General features: G+C 52.0%; 1 protein-coding gene across 3 annotated transcripts in view; it reads right to left on the minus strand.

Moving 5' to 3' along the window:
• PTPRB (protein tyrosine phosphatase receptor type B) overlaps positions 1-20,711 on the minus strand; it is a 53,188-nt gene extending 32,477 nt beyond the window's left edge. The window contains exons 1-11 of one of the 3 annotated variants that reach the window (XM_068167440.1): positions 20,326-20,709; positions 19,216-19,473; positions 18,139-18,402; positions 16,627-16,896; positions 14,356-14,616; positions 11,145-11,411; positions 7,220-7,483; positions 5,769-6,032; positions 3,682-3,945; positions 2,446-2,709; positions 447-716 (exon numbers count right to left, since the gene is read on the minus strand). In XM_068167440.1, the coding sequence (XP_068023541.1) occupies positions 447-716; positions 2,446-2,709; positions 3,682-3,945; positions 5,769-6,032; positions 7,220-7,483; positions 11,145-11,411; positions 14,356-14,616; positions 16,627-16,896; positions 18,139-18,402; positions 19,216-19,473; positions 20,326-20,647 (2,968 nt within the window). In that variant the 5' untranslated portion in view covers positions 20,648-20,709. Of the gene's footprint in view, positions 1-446; positions 717-2,445; positions 2,710-3,681; positions 3,946-5,768; positions 6,033-7,219; positions 7,484-11,144; positions 11,412-14,355; positions 14,617-16,626; positions 16,897-18,138; positions 18,403-19,215; positions 19,474-20,325 lie in introns of all 3 variants that reach the window. The other 2 variants (XM_068167439.1, XM_068167438.1) reach the window with 2 other exon arrangements.
• Positions 20,712-21,204: the final 493 nt, after the last annotated feature.

Below are 21,204 nucleotides of genomic sequence, written 5' to 3' on the forward strand. Positions count from 1 at the left end.
ACTCCCTGAAGGGAGGTTGTAGCCAGGTGGGGGTTGGTCTCTTCTCCCAGGCACCCAGCACCAGAACAAGAGCACACAGTCTCAAGCTGTGCCAAGGGAGGTTTAGGCTGGAGGTGAGGAGAAAGTTCTTCCCAGCAAGAGAGATTGGCCATTGGAATGTGCTACGCAGGGAGGTGGTGGAGTCACCACCCCTGAAGGTGATCAAGACAGGCTTGGATGTGGCACTTGGAGCCATGGTTTAGTTGTCAGGAGGTGTTAGGTATTAGGTAATAGGTTGGACTTGATGATCTCTGAGGTCTTTTCCAAGCTGGCTGATTCTGTGGTTCTGTGAAAACTATCTGGAGTCTACTACTAGAACCTTTGCAGAACTGAGATGCAGAGAGAGTTTGTGTGGGTGCTGACCCCTGCCTGAGGGAGCCCTCAGTACAGCAGGGTGTTCTCATTACCTGTTCGGCCAGCAGTCTCTGCCCGCCTGCTGAAGAGGCCTCCACTGACTGTCAACACTTGGATTTTATACTTCTTGCCAGGGAGCAGATCCTCAAATTTGTGCTGTTTGGCAGTAGCTGGCTCTGACTTGTTGCTCAGAAGTACTCCTTCCTCATTCAAGAGCAGAATGTCATATCTGTCAGCCACACCAGGAGCTTTCTGCCAGGTTACTAACAAGGAATGACTGCTGTAAGCATGATGGGCCAGTAAGTCCTGCACAGAGGCTGGAACTGGGGAAAACAATTAAAGGCAAGGCATTAGTACATGGAGTATGGAGCACTGAACCCAAAACTGTGAGCAGAGCAATTCATAGAGACTATCTTTACAGAGTTGCATGTTCACATGTAGTAAAAGGGAGAGCTGGAAGGTGTCCAGAGAAGGGCCACAAGGGTGAGCAGAGGGCTGGAGCTGCTCTGCTGTGAGGACAGAATGAGGGAGTTGGGGTTGTGCAGTCTGGAGAAGAGAAGGCTCTGAGGAGACCTCATTGTGGCCTTCCAGTATCTGAAGGGGGCTACAAGAAAGCTGGGGAGGGACTTTTGAGGGTGTCAGGGAGTGACAGGACTGGGGGGAATGGAGCAAAACTAGAAATGGGGAGACTGAGATTGGATGTGAGGAAGAAGTTGTTCCCCATGAGGGTGGTGAGAGACTGGCACAGGTTGCCCAGGGAGGTGGTGGCAGCCTCATCCCTGGAGGTTCTTAGGGCCAGGCTGGCTGTGGCTGTCAGCAACCTGATGTAGTGTGAGGTGTCCCTGCCCATGGCAGGGGGGTTGGGACTGGCTGAGCCTTGAGGTCCCTTCCAACCCTGACAATTCTGTGATTCTATGATCACAAGTTACTGCCACAGCAAACATTTGCAGGTGCTGAGGAGAGGATGGATCAAACCCAAGGTGTTCAGCTGTTCTGTCTGTTCTGACATGCAGCATGTGGGGGCAGCACACTGTCTGCCTTGCTGATACCATAGGCTCTGCTAGGACACAGCATTTGACTGAACAGAGTCCTGCAGATGTATGTGTTAGAAGGGTACAGGCACAGGACTGGGGAGGGGTGGAACTGCATTCATCTTATGAAAGGAAGCCTTTGGGCTGGGGACTTGAATTCCACACCTATTCACCCACCTGATGGTACTTGTGTGACAGACCTCATGACTTCTAACAGAGAAGAGAAGGCTGAGGGGAGACCTCATTGCTTTCTACCACCACCTGAAGGGAGGTTGGAGCAAGGAGGGGGCAGACTCTTCTCCTTGATGAGAAGTGACAGGAGCAGAGGAAATGGTTTCAAGCTGTGCCAGGAGAGGTTTAGGTTGGATATGAGGAAATAATTCTTCACTGAAAGGGTTCTCAAACATTGGAATGGGCTGCCCAGGGCAGTGCTGGAGTCACCATCCCTGGAGGTGTTTAAGCAGCCTGTGGAGCTGGCACTTACAGACATGGTTTAGTATTGACCCTTCAGTGATGGGTCAAGGGTTGGACTGGATGAGCTTGGAGGTCTCTTCTGCCAGACAACCTCTGGCAGAACAAGAGGACACAGTCTCAAGCTGTGCCAGGGGAGGTTTAGGCTGGATGGTAGGAAGAAATTCTTCCCAGGAAGAGAGTTTGGCCATTGGAATGTGCTGCCCAGGGAGGTGGTGGAGTCACCATCACTGGAGGTGTTTCAAAAGAGCCTGGATGAGGCTCTTGGTGCCATGGCTTAGTTGATGAGATGGTGTCGGATGATAGGTTGGACTGGATGATCTCTGAGGTCTTTTCCAACCTGGTTACTTCTGTATTCTGTCTCCTCCCACCAGCTACATCCTGTAAATGTTTGCAGGACTGAGGACTCGTGCTCTCTGAGACCAAAGCTTTTCTTGAGTCTGGGTGTCTCCACACCCAATGGCACACAGCACTCATAAACATCATCAGGTAAGGGCCAGCCTCTGGGCAGACATAAAGCAACTTGCTACTTGTCTCCAAAGCAACTTACCTGTCCTCCCCAGAGCTTCTAAGCTGTTGTGCAAGCTGCCACTGTTGGACTGCACCACCGCCCGGTACTGCTCCCCAGCTTCCAGCTTGTGAAAGGTGTGCTCAGAGACGTGCTTGGAGACACTCTGGGAATCCAGCTGATGGCTTTGCTGAAACAGGCTCACTGTGTAGGAATCAACATCTCCACTCCCAGGAGTCCAGCTCACTCTCAGGCTGTTTGTCATGCCATTAGGAGACACATGAATGTTTCTGACCGCGCTTGGGACTGGAATAAAAAGAAGGGAACACAAAGGCAGCTGCTCACATGTTCTGTGTTTGGTTCGGGCTTTTAAGTTCCTGCTTCCTTATGGACACAGAAAATGATTCAAAGCACAAAGCACTGTCCTGGATTGAGGCCAGGCAGATCCTCTCTTGCCCCTGAGAGGGGCAAAAGAATGACACTCATCACACAGAGGGATTGCAGAAGTGATGGAAAGCTGAAATGGAAAAGCAATTAGTGTTTTACAGAAGCTTCCAAGCATAGTGGTAAAAGAACCCCAAAGCATACAGAGCCCCTCACAGCACACAAAAAGCCTCCCAGCACTTCCCTTCTGCCCACCTGAGGGTACACCCAAATCCCCCAGGGCTCTTTTCTTCCCCCCCCGCACTGCTAGGCTAGTCTCAGGCTGGCCAGGTCTGAGACTGCCCCAACCCTTTCTCTTGTAGAGAGAAGAAGGTCTCCCCTGAGCCTCATCTTCTGCAGGCTAAGCAACCCCAGCTCCCTCAGCCTGTCCTTGTAGCAGAGCTGCTCCAGCCCCTGGCACAGCCTGAGACTGTGTCCTCTTGTTCTGGTTGCCTGGCAGAAGAGACCAACCCCCACCTGGCTACAACCTTCCTTCAGGGAGTTGGAGAGAGCAAGAAGGTCTCCCCTGAGCCTCCTCTTCTCCAGGCTAAACAACCCCAGCTCCCTCAGCCTCTCCTCACAGGGCTGTGCTCCAGACCCCTCCCCAGCCTCATTGCCCTTCTCTGGACACCTTCAAGTGTCTCAATGCCCTTCTTAAACTGAGGGGCCCAGAACTGGACACAGGACGCAAGGTGTGGCCTAAGCAGTGCTGAGCACAGGGCAGAATGACCTCCCTGCTCCTGCTGGCCACACTGTTCCTGATGCAGGCCAGGATGCTATTGGCCTTCTTGGCCACCTGGGCACACTGCTGGCTCCTGTTCAAGCAGTACCCCCAGGTGCCCACCTCCTCCTTACCTGTCAGGCCCTCTATGAAGGTAGCACGCTGTGCATCTCCACTGATGGTGAGGACGACGATTTTGTACAGACGGCCGGGAGTCAGAGCTGTGAACCAACACTCCTCAACGGTGTTCCCCAGGAAAATGGGAGGGAGGATCTTCATATCATTGAAGAGGAGTTGAATCTCATATTTATCAACATCCCCCTCAGCCTTTGACCAAGTGACCTGCAAGTCTTCTGTGCTCCTGTTACTGAGAGTCAGCTCCTTCACTGATTCCGGCACTGAAAGGGTGAGAAGAAAGATAGGAAACTCCTCAGTGCCAAGAGAAAGCAGCTCTGAAATCATGCTCCTGAGCTGAAAGGTCTTATTCAGTTCCCTAGGAAAAAGCAGTAGATTGCACTTATTTGCAGGGGTTGCTGTTTGAGGAGAAAGTTCCTCCCAGCAAGAGAGATTGGCCACTGGAATGTGCTGCCCAGGGAGGTGGTGGAGTCACCATCACTGGAGGTGTTCAAGAGGGGATTGGATGTGGCACTTGGAGCCATGGTTTAGTTAGTCAGGAGGTATTGGGTGATAGGTTGGACTGGATGATCTCTGAGGTCTTTTCCAACCTTATTGATTCTATGGTGCTATGAGGATTTCACTGTGTCTACCACAGCTTTCAGAACAGGTAGTCCAGAAGCTACCAGCCCCAAAATCATGACCAAACAATAACAGAGCCTGCAGGGAGTTTGCACAGCCAGCAAAACCTGAGTAGGATCTGCAGACACCAACAAATGTGGTGCAAAGAGGCCTGAGCTAGTGCAGACCTGAAGGCAATCTGCTTCTATGATGCAGCACCACGCTGCACAGCTCCCACCTCCTGCCAGGTACCCCTCAGTTATTTTTACCCAGTGCTACACCTGTGCTAATAAACTTGGTTTCTTAGCATGGCTGATGAGCTTACATAGAGTGCTAGCTGGAGACAGGCAGATTGCCCCCACATTCCTGCTGGCTCACCACTACTCACCTTACCACTCTTACCCCATGCTCTCCAACTCCAGCTCTTGGGGTAGTTTGAGCAGATTGAGCCCTGGTCTGTATTCTACCTTTCCATGGCCAGAGAAAACTGCCTTGCACATTCTGGCATAGATCAAGCAGAAATCCTAAGCTGATAGGAAGAGTGATTGGCCATTGGAATGGGCTGCCCAGGGAGGTGGTGGAGTCACCATCAGGGGAGGTGTTTAAGAGGAGACTGGATGGGGTGCTTGGTGCCATGGTTTAGTTGATTAGATAGTGTTGGGTGATAGGTTGGACTTGATGATCCCAAAGGTCTTTTCCAATCTGGTTCATTCTATTCTATTCTATTCTAAATGTGCACAGCTGCTTTTCAGTTTTGCATGTGTCAAGGTTTGCCTTCAAACTCATAGCACAGCTCTCTTATTTCACTTTCTGTATGTACAAAGGCCTGCAGGGACAGGAGCAGGGGCAATGGCTTCAAACTAGAGAGGAGCAGATTGAGATTGGATGTTAGGAACAGGTTCTTTACTCTGAGGGTGTAGGAACAGTGAAACAGGTTGCCCAGGGAGGTGGTTGAGGCTCCATCCCTGGAGATATTCAAGGTGAGGCTGGACAGTGCCCTGGGCAACCTGCTCTAGTTGGGGCTGTCCCTGCTGACTGCAGAGGGGGTTGGACTGGATGAGCTTTGGAGGTGCCTTCCAGCCCAGCCCATTCCATGATTCCATGTCTGTAACTCAAACATTGGCGATAAACCGAACACTGCTTTTCATCTTTGGAACGCCACACATTCAAAGAATCATAGAATCAGTAAGGTTGGAAAAGACCTCAGAGATCATCAAGTCCAACCTGTCACCCAACACCTCATGCCTGCTAAACCATGGCACCAAGTGCCACATCCAATCCCCTCTTGAACACCTCCAGGGATGGTGACTCCACCACCTCCCTGGGCAGCACATCCCAGTAGCTAACAACTCTCTCTGGGAAGAACTTTCAGTCACAACCAACATTCTGTGTTACAACCACATGAGATATCTGAGCCCAGCTCTGGTAGAGGGTAATGAAATAACCACTTGGAGTGACCCAGGATGTTCCCAGGGTGTGTACTTACTTGTTCTGCCATAGACCCTCTCACTGGTTTCGTACTTGCCGCTCCTGGTGCTGACCATGACACTGTACTGCCTCCCTGGCACCAGGTTGGTGAAGACACATTCATTTTCATCCTTGGGGACACTTTTTGTCTGGATGAAATCGTGGTTGTTCTTGATGACCACTTCATAATTATCCAAATATCCAGAGGCATGTAACCAGGACACCTTCAAGTAGTCACTCCTGGCTGAGTTGCTGACAGTGAGCCCCTGCACGCTTGAAGGGACTGCAAGAAGAGACACAATCAAAGATAGCAAACTCCTGGCCCAGCTGGCAGCCCCTGGCTTGGGCAGCAGCACACTGAGCTGGGTTAGGAACTGGCTGAAGGGCTGTGCCCAGAGAGTGGTGGTCATAAGGCAGAAGGAAGTGACATTCCAGCTATCTAATCACACAGCAGAGAGAAAAGTGTAAGGCAAACCTCTCAGGCCCCAAAAGGAGTTAAAGCATTTAAGTAAGAGCTGCTATCAAGCCGTGGGCATGATTAGATCCATTAACTAGCTGCTTGCTCCCCTCTGTGCTGTGCCAGACCCAGAGCTACATATTAAGACTTTGATTGTCCTGGATAATGTAACACACATGGTCTAAAATCTGCACATGTGCACAGTTCCTGGGTTAGGAACTGGCTGGAGGCTGAGCCCAGAGAGTGGTGGTGAATGGTGCCACAGCCAGCTGGCAGCCAGGCACCTGTGGTGTCCCCCAGGGATCAGTGCTGGGCCCAGTCCTGTTCCACATCTTTACTGATGATCTGGAGGAGGGGATTGAGTCCATCAGCAGTAACTTTGCAGATGACAGCAAGCTGGGGGCAGGAGTTGATCTGTTAGAGGGTAGGAGAGCTCTGCAGAGGGACCTTGCCAGGCTGGGCAGATGGGCAGAGTCCAACTTGATAGCACTGAACAAGTCCAAGTGCCAGGTGCTACACTTTGGATGATCCTTGAGGTCCCTTCAAGCCCTAACAACTCTGTGATTCTATAAGCTGTGCAATCCTATCATCCATGACCATGTAATGGTTATGATCATCAATTCTGTGATTCTGTTTGTGTAGTCAGCCTATCCTATCCCATTCTTTCAGTGTTTGAGTATCTTGTCAGGGAGTGCTCTACAGGACATACCTGAAGAGCCAAGCAGAAGGGCTCAAGGCAAGAAAATGCATTTGAGCCAAAACTGATCCATGACTTTCCATTCCCAAGGACTGACACAGGACTTTCAGTCCTGCTGAAAGGATTTTGTACAACATAAAGCAACAGCAGAGGCAAGAGGCTCAAACAGACCTGTAAAGCTGTCATTTTATGGCTTGACCCTTCAACTCCTCCTCACCCAGCCCAGTTTGGTCAGACATTGATAGACTGACCACTGATAATGGGTGTGCAAAGTGGGTTTGGTGCCTGGCTTTGCTCAGAGGCTCCGTGTATTTACCTGTTCGTTCCTGGCTGAAGGAATAGTTTTCATACTTCCCACTCTTTGTGGTTATCATCACACTGTAAAGCATTCCAGGAGTCAGGCTGCTGAAGGAGCACTCACTGAAGGATTTGGAAACAGTGAGGGTCTGGACAACCTGGTCAGCATGAGAGAGGGTCACCAAGTAACTGTCCACATCTCCAGAAGCTGGCAGCCAGGAGACGCTGAGGTAGTCACTGCGGCCTGAGTTGTTCACTGTCACTCCACTCACGCTGGAAGGCACTGTGCAACAAAGAGCAAACACACCAGAGCTTCAACTTAGCCATCTTTGGTTGTCATCAGCATGCCACCCAGCAAAATAGGCAGTGAAGGACTCTGCACTGACTCCTGCTCAGCAGCACTCATCTGCAAGGAAGCTGTGCTTGGTGGAATGAGCCCAGTGCTCCTGAACTCCCAGAGGATGAATTATACACAGTACAGAATCAACCAGGTTGGGAAGGACCTCAGAGATCATCCAGTTCAACCCATCATCCAACACCATCTCATCAGCTGAACCATGGCACCAAGTGCCTTATCCAGGCTCTTTTGAAACACCTCCAGTGATGGTGACTCCACCACCTCCCTGGGCAGCACATTCCAGTGGCCAATCTCTCTTGCTGGGAAGAATTTCTTCCTCACATCCAGCCTACACCTCGCCTGGCACAGCTGGAGACTGTGTCCTCTTGTTCTGGTGCTGGTTGCTTGGGAGAAGAGACCAACCCCCACCTGGCTACAACCTCCCTTCAGGGAGTTGGAGAGAGCAAGAAGGTCTCCCCTGAGCCTCCTCTTCTCCAGGCTAAGCAACCCCAGCTCCCTCAGCCTCTCCTCCCAGGGCTGTGCTCCAGACCCCTCCCCAGCTTTGTTGCCCTTCTCTGGACACCTTCCAGCACCTCAACATCTCTCTTGAACTGAGGGGCCCAGAACTGGACACAGGACTCAAGGTGTGGCCTAACCAGTGCTGTCCTCTCCAACTGCTCTTCATCAGCCACTGCTGAGGCTTGTAAGAAGTTAAGGTCCATAGCAGAACCTATTAACAGAATACAGAATTCACCAGGTTGGAAAGGACCTCAGAGATCATCCAGTCCAACCCATCACCCAACACCATCTCATCAACTAAACCACAGCACTGAGACCCTCACACAGGCTCCTTCCAAGCACCTCCAGTACTTCATTCCCAACGAGCTCTCTGACGCCTAGTGGCCAAAACATGAAGGCAACTTTTGCCAAGCCAGGAAGGTGAGCCTGAAGGCTCCACGGTGTCACAACTACCATCACTCAGACAAAGAAGCATCAGAGTTATCACAGGGGCAAAGATTAATGACAATGAACTGCCACACTTTCACTGATGTACTGAACTGATTTACCTCAGTAGAGGAGCTGATCCAGCAGCTGATCCAGGGAGGTTCTCTCCCCCCTCTATTCTGTCCTACTCAGGCCCCACCTGCAATATTGCATCCAGGTCTGGGCTCCCCAGTTGAAGAGGGACAGGGATCTGCTGGAGAGAGTCCAAGGGAGGGCTACAAGGATGCTGAAGGGACTGCAGCACTGCCTGGGGAGGAGAGGCTGAGAGCCCTGGGGCTGTTGAGTCTGGAGAGGAGAAGACTGAGAGGGATCTGATCAATGTCTATCAATAGCTGAGGGCTGGGGGTCAGGAAGGAAGGGACAGGGACAGCCTCTGCTCACTTGTGCCCTGGGATAGGACAAGGGGCAATGGATGGAAACTCCAGCATAGGAGGTTCCACCTCAACAGAAGGAGGAACTTCTTGACTGTGAGGGTCCCAGAGCACTAGAGCAGGCTGCCCAGAGAGATTGTGGAGTCTCCTTCTCTGGAGCCTTTCAAAACCCATCTGGATCTGGCAAGGAGGTTGGACTTAAAGCTCTCCAGAGGTCCTTTCCAACCCCTAACATCCTGTGATCAAGTGATCCTGCTTTACCAAGTCTCCAGTCTTCATCTTTGAGGAAGCTTTAAGACGTTTTCAACCATTATTGCCAACTTCTCTGAAATTTCTCCAATCCTGCCATCAGTTCCTTGAACACCACACAAACAAAATCTTCACTGTGAGGCTCCCAGAGCCCTGGAGCAGGCTGCCCAGAGAGGTTGTGGAGTCTCCTTCTGTGGAGCCTTTCCAGCCCTGTCTGGATGTGTTCCTGTGTGACCTGTGCTGGGTTCTATGCTCCTGCTCTGGCAGGGGGCTTGGACTGGAAGATCTCCAGAGGTCCCTTCCAGCCCCTGACATCCTGGGATCAGTGACTTTACAAAACAAATGAGTTCTTCAAGCCTTTTAGGCTTAGTGGTTTCTTTTGGGGTGTTTTTGTGTGCTGTTGGTTGGTTTTCCACCTGCAAACAGCCATTTCAAGGGAAATATTTGTGCCAACTTCCCAGCCTTTGCCAAATGCACATCAAGGTAGGAACTGCACCCTGGTGTCCTATTTTTCTCTCTATCTAAAGATCCAAAGGCCTGGTATTGCATTTCATTGCACTTAATAGGATTTGCTACTGGATCAAATTCGGTTCTCTGCAGTATAGAAGGGCCTCTCAATGAGTAATTAACACTGCTGGGCATTCTGTAATGCTGGACTGGGGCACGGGGGGGAAAGCATGAGTCAGGAGAGAAGGAGACACAAATGCAACCCAGCACCTTTGGCACCTAATCTGCAAGCCTAAGTAAGAGGCAATTAGCCTCTGCTGCCCTCTAGTCGATGGAACAATAAAGTCCCTTCCAAGAAATGATTCATCCACTTCAGCTGTGTGGCACTCTCAGGGCATTCTTTTGTCTCCACTACAGAGTGATCGTGCTGTGGGCAGAGCAGTTAGCTCCCTAAAGCTCTGCAAACAGCAGTCTGACCCCACAGCACCTCTGAGATCACAAACAGGCAGAAGCTCCTGCACTTCGGAACTCTCAGTGCAGTGACCTCATGACATGACCACACTTCAATAGCTTTTAGGAGGTGACAAGAGGCATGCTGGAGGAACACATTTGCTGGAGACATGCACAGTGGCATTGAGGCACCCTCAGCAAGCTCACCAATGACACCAAGCTGTGTGATGCAGCTGACATCTGGAGGGAAGGGTTCCCTCCAGAGGGACCTGGACAGGCTGCAGAGCTGAGCTCATGCCAGGTTCATGAGGTTCAACAAGACCAAGGGCAAAGTCCTGCAGCTGGGTCAGGGCAATGCCAAGCACTGATACAGGCTGGGCAGGGACTGGCTTGAGAGCAGCCCTGAAGAAAAGGACTTGGAGGTGCTGGGGGAGGAGAAGCTCAACAGGAGCCAGCAGTGAGCACTTGCAGCCCAGAGAGCCAAGCAGAGCCTGGGCTGCAGCAAGAGAAGCAGAGCCAGCAGGGCCAGGGAGGGGATTCTGCCCCTCTGCTCCACTCTGCTGAGACCACAGCTGGAGCTCTGTGTCCAGTTCTGGAGCCTCTATTACAAGAAAGATCTGAAAGTGCTGGAAGGTGTCCAGAGCAGGGCCATGTGGATGAGCAGAGGGCTGGAGCTGCTCTGCTATGAGGACAGACTGAGGGAGTTGGGGTTGTTCAGTCTGGAGAAGAGAAGGCTTTGAGGAGACCTCATTGTGGCCTTCCAGTATCTGAAGGGGGCTACAAGAAAGCTGGGGAGGGACTTTTGAGGGTGTCAGGGAGTGATAGGACTGGGGGGAATGGAGCAAAACTAGAAATGGGTAGATTCAGATTGAATGTTAGGAAGAAGTTGCTTCCCATGAGGGTGGTGAGAGCCTGGCACAGGTTGCCCAGGGAGGTGGTGGAAGCCTCATGCCTGGAGGTGTTTGCAGCCAGGCTGGAGGTGCTGCTGTAGTGTGAGGTGTCCCTGCCCATGGCAGGGGGCTTGGGACTGGCTGACCCTTGAGGTCCCTTCCATCCCTGACCATTCTGTGGCTTCCCTTTCTTACCTGTCCTCCCCTCTGCGATGGTTTGCCTTGAGGCTATCCCCCCGCTGACAGTGGTGACAACAACTGAGTAGAGCCCTCCAGGCTTCAGGGGATAGAAGTGGTATCTGTTGGTTTCACTGGGCACAGTCTCATTCTTGATGACCACATTCTCATGGATCAGTAGCACTTGGTAGGAGTCCACATCTCCCAGAGCTCTTGTCCAGTTGGTGAACAAGCTGTTGGTGGATCCCTGGTTGTCCAGGGTCAGCCCAGTCACTTGGGCTGGCACTGCAGAGAGAATTGTCATCAGGTTACTGAGGAGGAAACAACACAAACCCAAGCAAAATCCCCCAAAGAACCCAAGTTTAGTCACACTGAGGAAGTGCATCAAAAGAACATTCCAATTTGCAGCCAGACTCAACAGGACTAAAAATAATCACTCTTGTGGGCTGCTTCCTGTCTGGTGGGATGTGGTCTATGGGAAAATACCTAAGGCACAGAAAGGTCCTGCAGGTTTTAGCAGAGCCTTTCCCAGTCAGCCCAGAATGATTCAAGCTCAGGGAACTGGAAGAGATGGCATTTTTATACATACCATTACAGGAAAGCCTTCAGTTCTTGGGGCAGTGGCTGGAAAGCTGCTGGCAGAAAGGGACCTGGGGGTGCTGTGTGACAAGCAGCTGAAGAGAAGCCAGCGGTGTGCCCAAGAAAGCCAAAGACATCCTGGCTGGGATCAGCAATGCTGTGTCCAGCAGGAGCAGGGAGGGGATTGTCCCCTGGCACTCAGCTCTGGGGAGGCCACACCTTGAGTATTGCATCCAGGTTTGGGCACCTCAGGACAAGAGAGATGTGGAGGTGCTGGAGCCAGGGCAGAGGAGGGCAAGGAAGCTGGGAAGGGCCTGGAGAAGAAATCTGATGAAGAGCAACTGAAGGAGCTGGGGATGGTTAGTGGGAAAGAGAGGAGGCTGAGGGGAGACCTCCTGGCTCTCTACAGCTCCCTGCAAGGAGGTTGTGGAGAGGTTGGTGCTGGGCTCTGCTCCCAGGTCATTAGTGACAGAAGAAGAGGGAATGGCCTCAAGCTGCCACTGGGGAGGTTCAGATTGGACATTAGGAAAGCTTTTTTTCAGGCAAGAGTGATCAGGGCTTGGAATGTGCTGCCCAGGGAGGTGGTGGAGTCCCCAAGGCTGGCTGTGTTTGCAGGTGGTTTGGCTGTGGTGCTTGGGGCTGTGGTTTAGGGGTGAGCCTTGCAGAGTAGGGCTCTGGGTTGGCCTTGGTGATGCTGAGGTTCTTTTCCAACCTGAGTGTTTCTGTGATTCTGTGAATTCCTAACCACTTGGGGGTTTGATGGTTATTTCAAGTCCAGCCTGTGTCTTTGATTCTACCTTTCCTCTCCTGCTTCCCTTCTCTCATTCCCACTCACTGGTAACCCAGCTTCACAAATACCTCAGCCACAGCCATCTATAGCTCAGAGAAGTGCCAGACCCTCCCAACACCTAACATCCTGGGATCCTGTCATATTTTTCAAGCCCAGTAAGCTGTCCTACTGCAAAGAAGTGTGAGAGGCTTGGGATGGTTATTAAGGAGCTCTGACCAAACTCCCTGATCCTCATTCTTTATCACTTTGACTGCAATGCTGACACAGTGTCTCTGCCTGCTGTGTTTTCAAGGAGGCATTAATTCATACTAATGAAGGGGGACACTGCAACCTTTATTCCTGAACAGGCCTCCTAAAAAAGGTCATAAGGCAGAAGGAAGTGACATTCCAGCCATCTAATCACACAGCAGAGAGAAAAGTGTAAGGCAAACCTCTCAGGCCCCAAAAGGAGTTAAAGCATTTAAGTAAGAGCTGCTATCAAGCCGTGGGCATGATTAGATCCATTAACTAGCTGCTTGCTCCCCTCTGTGCTGTGCCAGACCCAGAGCTACATATTAAGACTTTGATTGTCCTGGATAATGTAACACACATGGTCTAAAATCTGCACATGTGCACAGTTCCTGGGTTAGGAACTGGCTGGAGGCTGAGCTCAGAGAGTGGTGGTGAATGGTGCCACAGCCAGCTGGCAGCCAGGCACCAGTGGTGTGCCCCAGGGATCAGTGCTGGGCCCCATCCTGTTCAATATCTTTATTGATGATCTGGATGAAGGGATTGAGTCCATCATCAGTGAATTTGCAGATGACAGCAAGCTGGGGGCAGGAGTTGATCTGTTAGAGGGTAGGAGAGCTCTGCAGAGGGACCTCGACAGGCTGGGCAGATGGGCAGAGGCCAAGGGCAGGAGATTGAACACATCCAAGTGCCAGGTTCTGCACATTGGCCACAGCAACCCCATGCAGAGCTACAGGCTGGGGTCAGAGTGGCTGAGAGCAGCCAGGCAGAGAGGGAGCTGGGGGTAAGATTTGGCAGCAGGTGAACATGAGCCTGCAGTGTGCTCAGGTGGCCAAGAAGGCCAATGGCATCCTGGCCTGCATCAGGAACAGTGTGGCCAGCAGGAGCAGGGAGGTCATTCTGCCCTGTGCTCAGCACTGGTTAGGCCACACCTTGAGTCCTGTGTCCAGTTCTGGGCTCTTCAGTTTAAGAAGGACATTGAGATGCTGGAAGGTGTCCAGAGAAGGGCAGCGAGGCTGGGGAGGGGTCTGGAGCACAGCCCTGTGAGGAGAGGCTGAGGGAGCTGGGGTTGCTTAGCCTGGAGAAGAGGAGGCTCAGGGGAGACCTTCTTGCTCTCTCCAACTCCCTGAAGGGAGGTTGTAGCCAGGTGGGGGTTGGTCTCTTCTCCTGTGTGGCCAGCACCAGAACAAGAGGACACAGTCTCAGGCTGCACCAGGGGAGGTTTAGGCCTGGAGGTGAGGAGAAAGTTCTTCCCAGCAAGAGAGATTGGCCACTGGAATGTGCTGCCCAGGGAGGTGGTGGAGTCACCATCACAGGAGGTGTTCAAAAAAGGCTTGGATGTGGCACTTGGAGCTGTGGTTTAGTTAGTCATGAGGTGATGGGTGATAGGTTGGACTTGATGATCTTTTCCAACCTTACTGATTCTATGATTTCACCCAGAACCTTGAACAAATACTGCCAGATAACCAACCATCAGCAAGGAGAATTTCACAGATGTAACTTTTCTATTGCAGGAAAAAGAAACCAACCCCACCTAAATGCCAGGCTTCTGAGATTCAGATATTCAGTTTACTACAAAGCAAAGACTGAAATAGTTTGCCAGAGTGATGATGATGAGGAGGAGGAGGATACCTGTTCTTCCTTCCACTGATGTCCAGTTGCTTAAAATCCCACTGATGGTAGTGATGGTGGCTGTGTATTTTCTTCCAGGCACCAAGTCAGTGAAGGTGAACTCCTTAGCTTCTTTTGCAAGCCCCTTTTTGATGACAGTAAGGTCCCTGTCTCCCAGTGAAACCACATAGCTGTCCCACTCTGCAACGGGGGTCAGCCACATGATGCTGAGGGAAGTTTCATTGGCATGCTTCACACGGAGCTGCAGGACAGCCTCTGGAGCTGGGAAAGTACACAAACATCACAACAAGAACAGGACTGTGCACTGAGCACACATGCCACACATCACAGGCCCTCAGGATGCTAGGGGTTGGAAGACACCTCTGGAAATCATGGAGTCCAACCCCCCTGCCAGAGCAGGAGCATAGAATCCAGCACAGGTCACACAGGAACACATCCAGACAGGGCTGGGAAGGCTCCAGAGAAGGAGACTCCACAACCTCTCTGGGCAGCCTGCTCCAGGGCTCTGGGACCCTCACAGTGAAGAAGTTCCTCCTTGTGTTGAGGTGGAACGTCCTGTGCTGGAGTTTCCATCCACTGCCCCTTGTCCTATCCCAGGGCACAAGTGAGCAGAGGCTGTCCCTGTCCCTTCCTTCCTGACCCCCAGCCCTCAGCTATTGATAGACATTGATCAGATTCCCTCTCAGTCTTCTCTCCACACTAAACAGCCCCAGGGCTCTCAGCCTCTCCTCCCCAGGCAGTGCTGCAGTCCCTTCAGCATCCTTGTAGCCCTCCCTTGGACTCTCTCCAGCAGATCCCTGTCCCTCTTCAAATGGGGAGCCCAAAGCTGCTGTAAGGAACCTCTCCTTGAAGTCAGAAATGTACCAGCAACAGAATACTTGGAATCAAGAGGAGATTCTTCACCTTCCTCTAGGAAATCAGCCTTGCAAATCTAGTCTTTGTGCTGCCCTTCCAGCAGCTGCAGGCTGCAGCAGCAGGCTTCAGCAATGCATTGTGGCTGCAAAACTTCAGTTCAAACTTAAGTCAGATTAGATATTTGAGTATGAATGGAAATGAAGCCAGGGAGCCTCCTCTTGAACTTGGGGTGGCAGACTGGGATATGAAACAGCAGACAGGGATATGAAACAGCTGCACAAAGCAGGTGTGCACTAATTTAGTATCCCAGCTCTCTCTCTTCCTTTTCCTGTGCAATCTTGGCCTGTTGAGGCCTAATGGCAGGGTAAAAAGTGGGGGACAGTTCAGCCCTGGCCAGTCTGAAACCAGCCTAGCAATGAAGGGGAAGAAACAGCCCTGGGGTTTGGGCTGAAGCCCAGGTGGGGTGAAGGGAAGTGTTGGGGTTTTGATCTGGTATAAAAGGAACTTGTGTGTTAAGATTAGACTGGGGATTTCTTTGAACTTTATCTGCTTTGCCAAGCTCACCTCTAATGCTTTGTAGTTTTTGTAGTGTATGAATTGCTTTTCCATTTAAACTTTCCATTACTGTCCAATCCATTTGTGTGAGTGCTGCTCTTTTGCCCCTTTTGGAGCAATAGAGCAGTCTGTCCCACCCTAAACTAGGCACCCAGTGATAGGAGAGCTGCACCAGGGGAGGTTTGGGCTGGATGTGAGGAAGAAGTTCCTCCCAGCAAGAGAGATTGGCCATTGGGATGTGCTGCCCAGGGAGGTGGTGGAGTCACCATCACTAGGGGGTGTTTAAAAACAGCCTGGATGAGGCACTCAGTGCCTTGGTTTAGTTGAATGGATGGTGTTGTGTGATGGGTTGGGCTGGATGATCATCTCTATAAGTGTTTAAAAAGAGCCTGGATGAGGCACTTGGTGCCATGGTTTAGTTGATGAGATGGTGTTGGGTGATAGGTTGGACTGGATGATCTTGAAGATCTTTTTCCACCTGGTTAATTCTGTACTCTGTATCTCAGAGGGCTTTCCCAACCTGGTTAACTATGTACTCTGTATCTCAGAGGCCTTTTCCCACCTGGTTAATTCTGTATTCTGTATCTCAGAGGGCTTTTCCAACCTGGTTAATTCTGTACTCTGTATCTCAGAGGCCTTTTCCCACCTGGTTAATTCTGTACTCTGTATCTCAGAGGCCTTTTCCCACCTGGTTAATTCTGTATTCTGTATCTCAGAGGCCTTTTCCCACTTGGTTAATTCTGTACTCTGTATCTCAGAGGCCTTTTCCCACTTGGTTAATTCTGTACTCTGTATCTCAGAGGGCTTTTCCAACCTGGTTAATGGTGTGATGCTGAGGACAGCAGCTGTGAGCACACTGACCTGTCCTCCCGGTGCAGCTAGCCTTGCTCTGCAAATCGCCACTCTCCACCACGACGTCCACATCGTACTGCCTGCCCGGGATGAGGCCCACGTCGTGGATGAGGTGCTCGGTGGTGTCCTTGTGGAGGGTGGTGTTGAGCAGCAGCGCGGAGCGGTTCCAGAGGAGCAGGCGGTACCTCTCCCAGTCTCCGCTAGGGGGCAGCCAGCTCACCCGCAGAGAGCGCAGCCAGCCGCCGCCGCCCGCGGTCAGCTGCGAAACCTGCTGGGGAACTGAGACACAACCAGAGGAATCAGGAGGCTGAGCACATCTGGGCACTAACTGCACGCTAGCCAAACCCCTCTCGCAGCACACCCATTGTAGAAGTACTTGGAGCAGGCAGAGCAATGTGAAGTATCTGCCTGGCATCCATCTACAGGTAATGATTGCTCTTCCTCACTCTTTTCACTGCAGGTTTCTGTCATCAGAAATTAGGAACTTCTCCTAGGGCAAGCCAAAAATCTCCCCCATGCCCTTCTTGCATGTATTTCACAGGATGCCAGCATGTTGGGGGTTGGAAGGGACCTCGGGAGATCTTCCAGTCCAAACCCCATAGAGTCACAGAATTGTCAGGGTTGGAAGGGACCTCAAGGCTCAGCCAGTCCCAACCCCCTGCCATGGGCAGGGACACCTCACACTACAGCAGGCTGCTCACAGCCACCTCCAGCCTGGCTGCAAACACCTCCAGGGATGAGGCTTCCACCACCTCCCTGGGCAACCTGTGCCAGGCTCTCACCACCCTCATGGGGAACAACTTCTTCCTAACAGCCAATCTCAATCTACCCATTTCTAGTTTTGTTGCATTGCCCCCAGTCCTATCACTCCCTGACACCCTCACAAGTCCCTCCCCAGCTTTCTTGGAGGCTCCTTCAGATACTGGAAGGCCACAAGAAGGTCTCCTTGGAGCCTACCACAGGTCACACAGGAACACATCCAGATAGGTCTTGAAAATCTCCTGAGAAGGAGACTCCACCACCTCCCTGGGCAGCACATTCCAATGGCCAATCTCTCTTTCTGAAAAGAACTTTCTCCTCACCTCCAGCCTAAACCTCCCCTGGTGCAGCTTGAGACTGTGTCCTCTTGTTCTGGTGCTGGTTGCCTGGGAGAAGAGACCAACCCCCACCTGGCTACAACCTCCCTTCAGGGAGTTGTAGAGAGCAAGAAGGTCTCCCCTGAGCCTCCTCTTCTCCAGGCTAAGCAACCCCAGCTCCCTCAGCCTCTCCTCACAGGGCTGTGCTCCAGACCCCTCCCCAGCCTCGTTGCCCTTCTCTGGACACCTTCAAGTCTCTCAATGTCCTTCTTAAACTGAGGGGCCCAGAACTGGACACAGTAGTCAAAGATGTACAGAGATATATAGAAAATCTCACTTTGCCTGGAATCCAAAGAGTTTTGTCTCCCTCAAGAGATTTCTACAGGGCCAGTATGGGCAGAAGTCAGAGTGCCTGCACTGTTCTCACTGAAGGAGCAGACTTTACCTGTCCTGCCCTGCGCCATCCGCTCAGCAAACAGCTCACCGCTCACGGTGCGGGCAGCCACCTGGTAGAGGCGGCCTGCAGTCAGCTTCTCAAAGCGAGTCTCTGTCACTGCTGGCTGCACGGTTTTGACCTCTTCAACTGACCCAAGATGAGACAGAGTGATATTGTAGAAACTGAGGTCTCCTGGAGGTCTTCTCCACTTAACTCTTAAAGTATCCAAGCTGTCGTCGTTAGTCACTGCCAAATCCAAGACCTCGGCTGGGGCTAAAAGAAGAAGAAGGAAAAGAATGAAACACTTCCATCACAGGATGATCCCAGGGTGTTAGGGGTTGGGGGTTAGAAGGGACCTCTGCTGAGCTTCCAGTCCAAGTCCCCTGCCAGAGCAGGACCATGGAATCCAGCACAGGTCACACAGGAACACATCCAGACAGGGCTGCAAAGGCTCCACAGAAGGAGACTCCACAACCTCTCTGGGCAGCCTGCTCCAGGGCTCTGGGACCCTCACAGGCAAGAAGTTCACCTTTGTGTTGAGGGTGGAACGTCCTGTGCTGCAGTTTCCATCCACTGCCCCTTGTCCTATCCCAGGGCACAAGTGAGCAGAGGCTGTCCCTGTCCCTTCCTTCCTGACCCCCAGCCCTTAGATATTCACAGGCATTGATCAGATCCCCTCTCAGTCTTCTCCTCTCCAGACCAAACAGCCCCAGGGCTCTCAGCCTCTCCTCACCGACCTCTCCCTTCCAACCCTGACAATTCTACGAGTCTATGAAAGAGCCATGAGAATGCAGCCAGGGCTCTGCAGCAACAGTGCCCTTGCTGGGACAAGAGCTTTAATAGCTACGTAGCAGAGGTACTCCAACCCCCTGCTCCATCAGGTCGATGTCCCTCTGTACTGAGGGCTCCAGAGCTGCACACAGTACTCCAGGTGAGGTCTCAGCAGAGCAGAGCACAGTGTCAGAATCACCTCTCTGCATCTGCTGGCAGTGCTGCTTTGGATGCAGCCCAGGTGTGATTTGCCTCCTGAGCTGCAAGCTCTCACTGCCTCCTCCTGTTGCGTTGCGACGAATTCTGAAACCATACCTGTCCTGACTGCTTGGAAACTGCTGCTCTCCAGACCTGCAGCCTGGGTTATGACAGAGAGGTTATACAGGTGGCCTGCTGTAAGTCCTGAGAAAGTGTAGGAGGTCAGAGGAGCTTCTTGCTGGACCTCATGAACAGGGACACGGCCGTCCAGTAACAGCAGCCTGTAGCGATCCACGTGTCCAGAGCCAGGAGACCAGGAAGCTTGGATAGTGTCTGTCCTGACACTGACCTGGATGTTTTTCACAGGGGATGGCACTGTTGAAACAAAAGCCACATGCTTAAAGCCTAACAGTGATCTCCATTTCCTGCAAATTTGAACAAATCTGCTTTTAAAATACCATTAACAGATGCACAGAACTGTCAGGGCTGGAAGGGACCTCAAGGATCAGCCAGTTCCAACCCCCCTGCCATGGGCAGGGACACCTCACACTACAGCAGGTTGCTCATAGCCACATCCAGCCTGGCTGCAAACACCTCCAGGGATGAGGCTTCCACCACCTCCCTGGGCAACCTGTGCCAGTCTCTCACCACCCTCATGGGGAACAACTTCCTCCTCACATCCAATCTCAATCTACCCATTTCTGGTTTTGCTCCATCTCCCCCAGTCCTATCCCTCCCTGACACCCTCAAAAAGTCCTTCCCCAGCTTTCTTGGAGGCTCCTTCAGATACTGGAAGGCCACAAGAAAGTCTCCTTGGAGCCTTCTCTTCTCCAGAGTGAACAACCCCAACTCCCTCAGTCTGTCCTCATAGCAGAGCAGCTCCAGCCCTCTGCCTCATCCTCATGGCCTTTCTCTGGACACCTTCCAGCACCTCCAGATCCTTCCTGGAACAGAGGCTCCAGAACTGGCCACAGTGCTCCAGGTGGGGTCTCACAGAATCCACAAGGTTGGAAAAGACCTCAGAGACCATCAAGCCTCAGCAGAGCCCAGCCTGTATTTATTTCCAGCGCTTCGTCTTTAGCTAATCTCTGCTTGTACTCAAGAGACACACTCTGCTGTATCTTGCCAGGTGGAATAGTTATGCATATTTGTTAATTTCAAAATGCAGAACTGCAAAACTACCCTCAGTGGGTTCACTCAGATGATCTCCAACCAAAGAACTCCTACCAGTAGATCCGCTGATGCGAAGCTCCGGGCTGCTCTTGTTCCCAGCCGCTGCCCGCAGGACAACGTTGTATTTATTCCCAGGGGTGAGGCTGGAGAAAGTGTGCTCTGGTTTGGAAAGTCTTCCTGGGATGGAGACTTCTTCTATCTTTTGGTTATTGTGATCAAACAACAGCAGGTCATACAGGTCCACCTTTCCTGAGGCAGGGTCCCACTGGACCTGCAAGCTGGTGAGCGCAGTTTTGGCCTCATTGATTGCGAAACGGAGCGGTGGGGAAGGCTCTGCAGCGAGAACACAAACACAGCAGGAAACAGGAGCTAGCATTGCTTGCACTGAGATGGTCTGGAGCTTCAGAAAGCTGGATAGAAAACTGTCCAGATATCATCATCCTGCTGACAATGCTTTTCAAAGAGTCACAGAACCACAGAACTGTCAGGGCTGGAAGGGACCTCAAGGCTCAGCCAGTTCCAACCCCCCTGCCATGGGCAGGGACACCTCACACTACAGCAGGTTGCTCACAGCCACATCCAGCCTGGCTGCAAACACCTCCAGGGATGAGGCTTCCACCACCTCCCTGGGCAACCTGTGCCAGGCTCTCACCACCCTCATGGGGAACAACTTCTTCCTAAGGTCTAATCTAAATCTCCCCTCCTCTAGCTTGGATCCTTTTCCCCAGTCCTATCCCTCCCTGACAGCCTCAAAAGTCCCTCCCCAGCTTTCTTGGAGCCCCCTTCAGATCCTGGAAGGCCACAATGAGTTCTCCTTGGAGCCTTCCCTTCTCCAGACTGAACAACCCCAACTCCCTCAGTCTGTCCTCACAGCAGAGCAGCTCCAGCCCTCTGCTCATCCTCATGGCCCTTCTCTGGACACCTTCCAGCACC

This window comes from Melanerpes formicivorus, unplaced genomic scaffold, assembly GCF_026170545.1.
Source record: "Melanerpes formicivorus ecotype bairdi unplaced genomic scaffold, bMelFor1.0.p_v2 SCAF_117, whole genome shotgun sequence".
Lineage (NCBI taxonomy): Eukaryota > Metazoa > Chordata > Aves > Piciformes > Picidae > Melanerpes > Melanerpes formicivorus.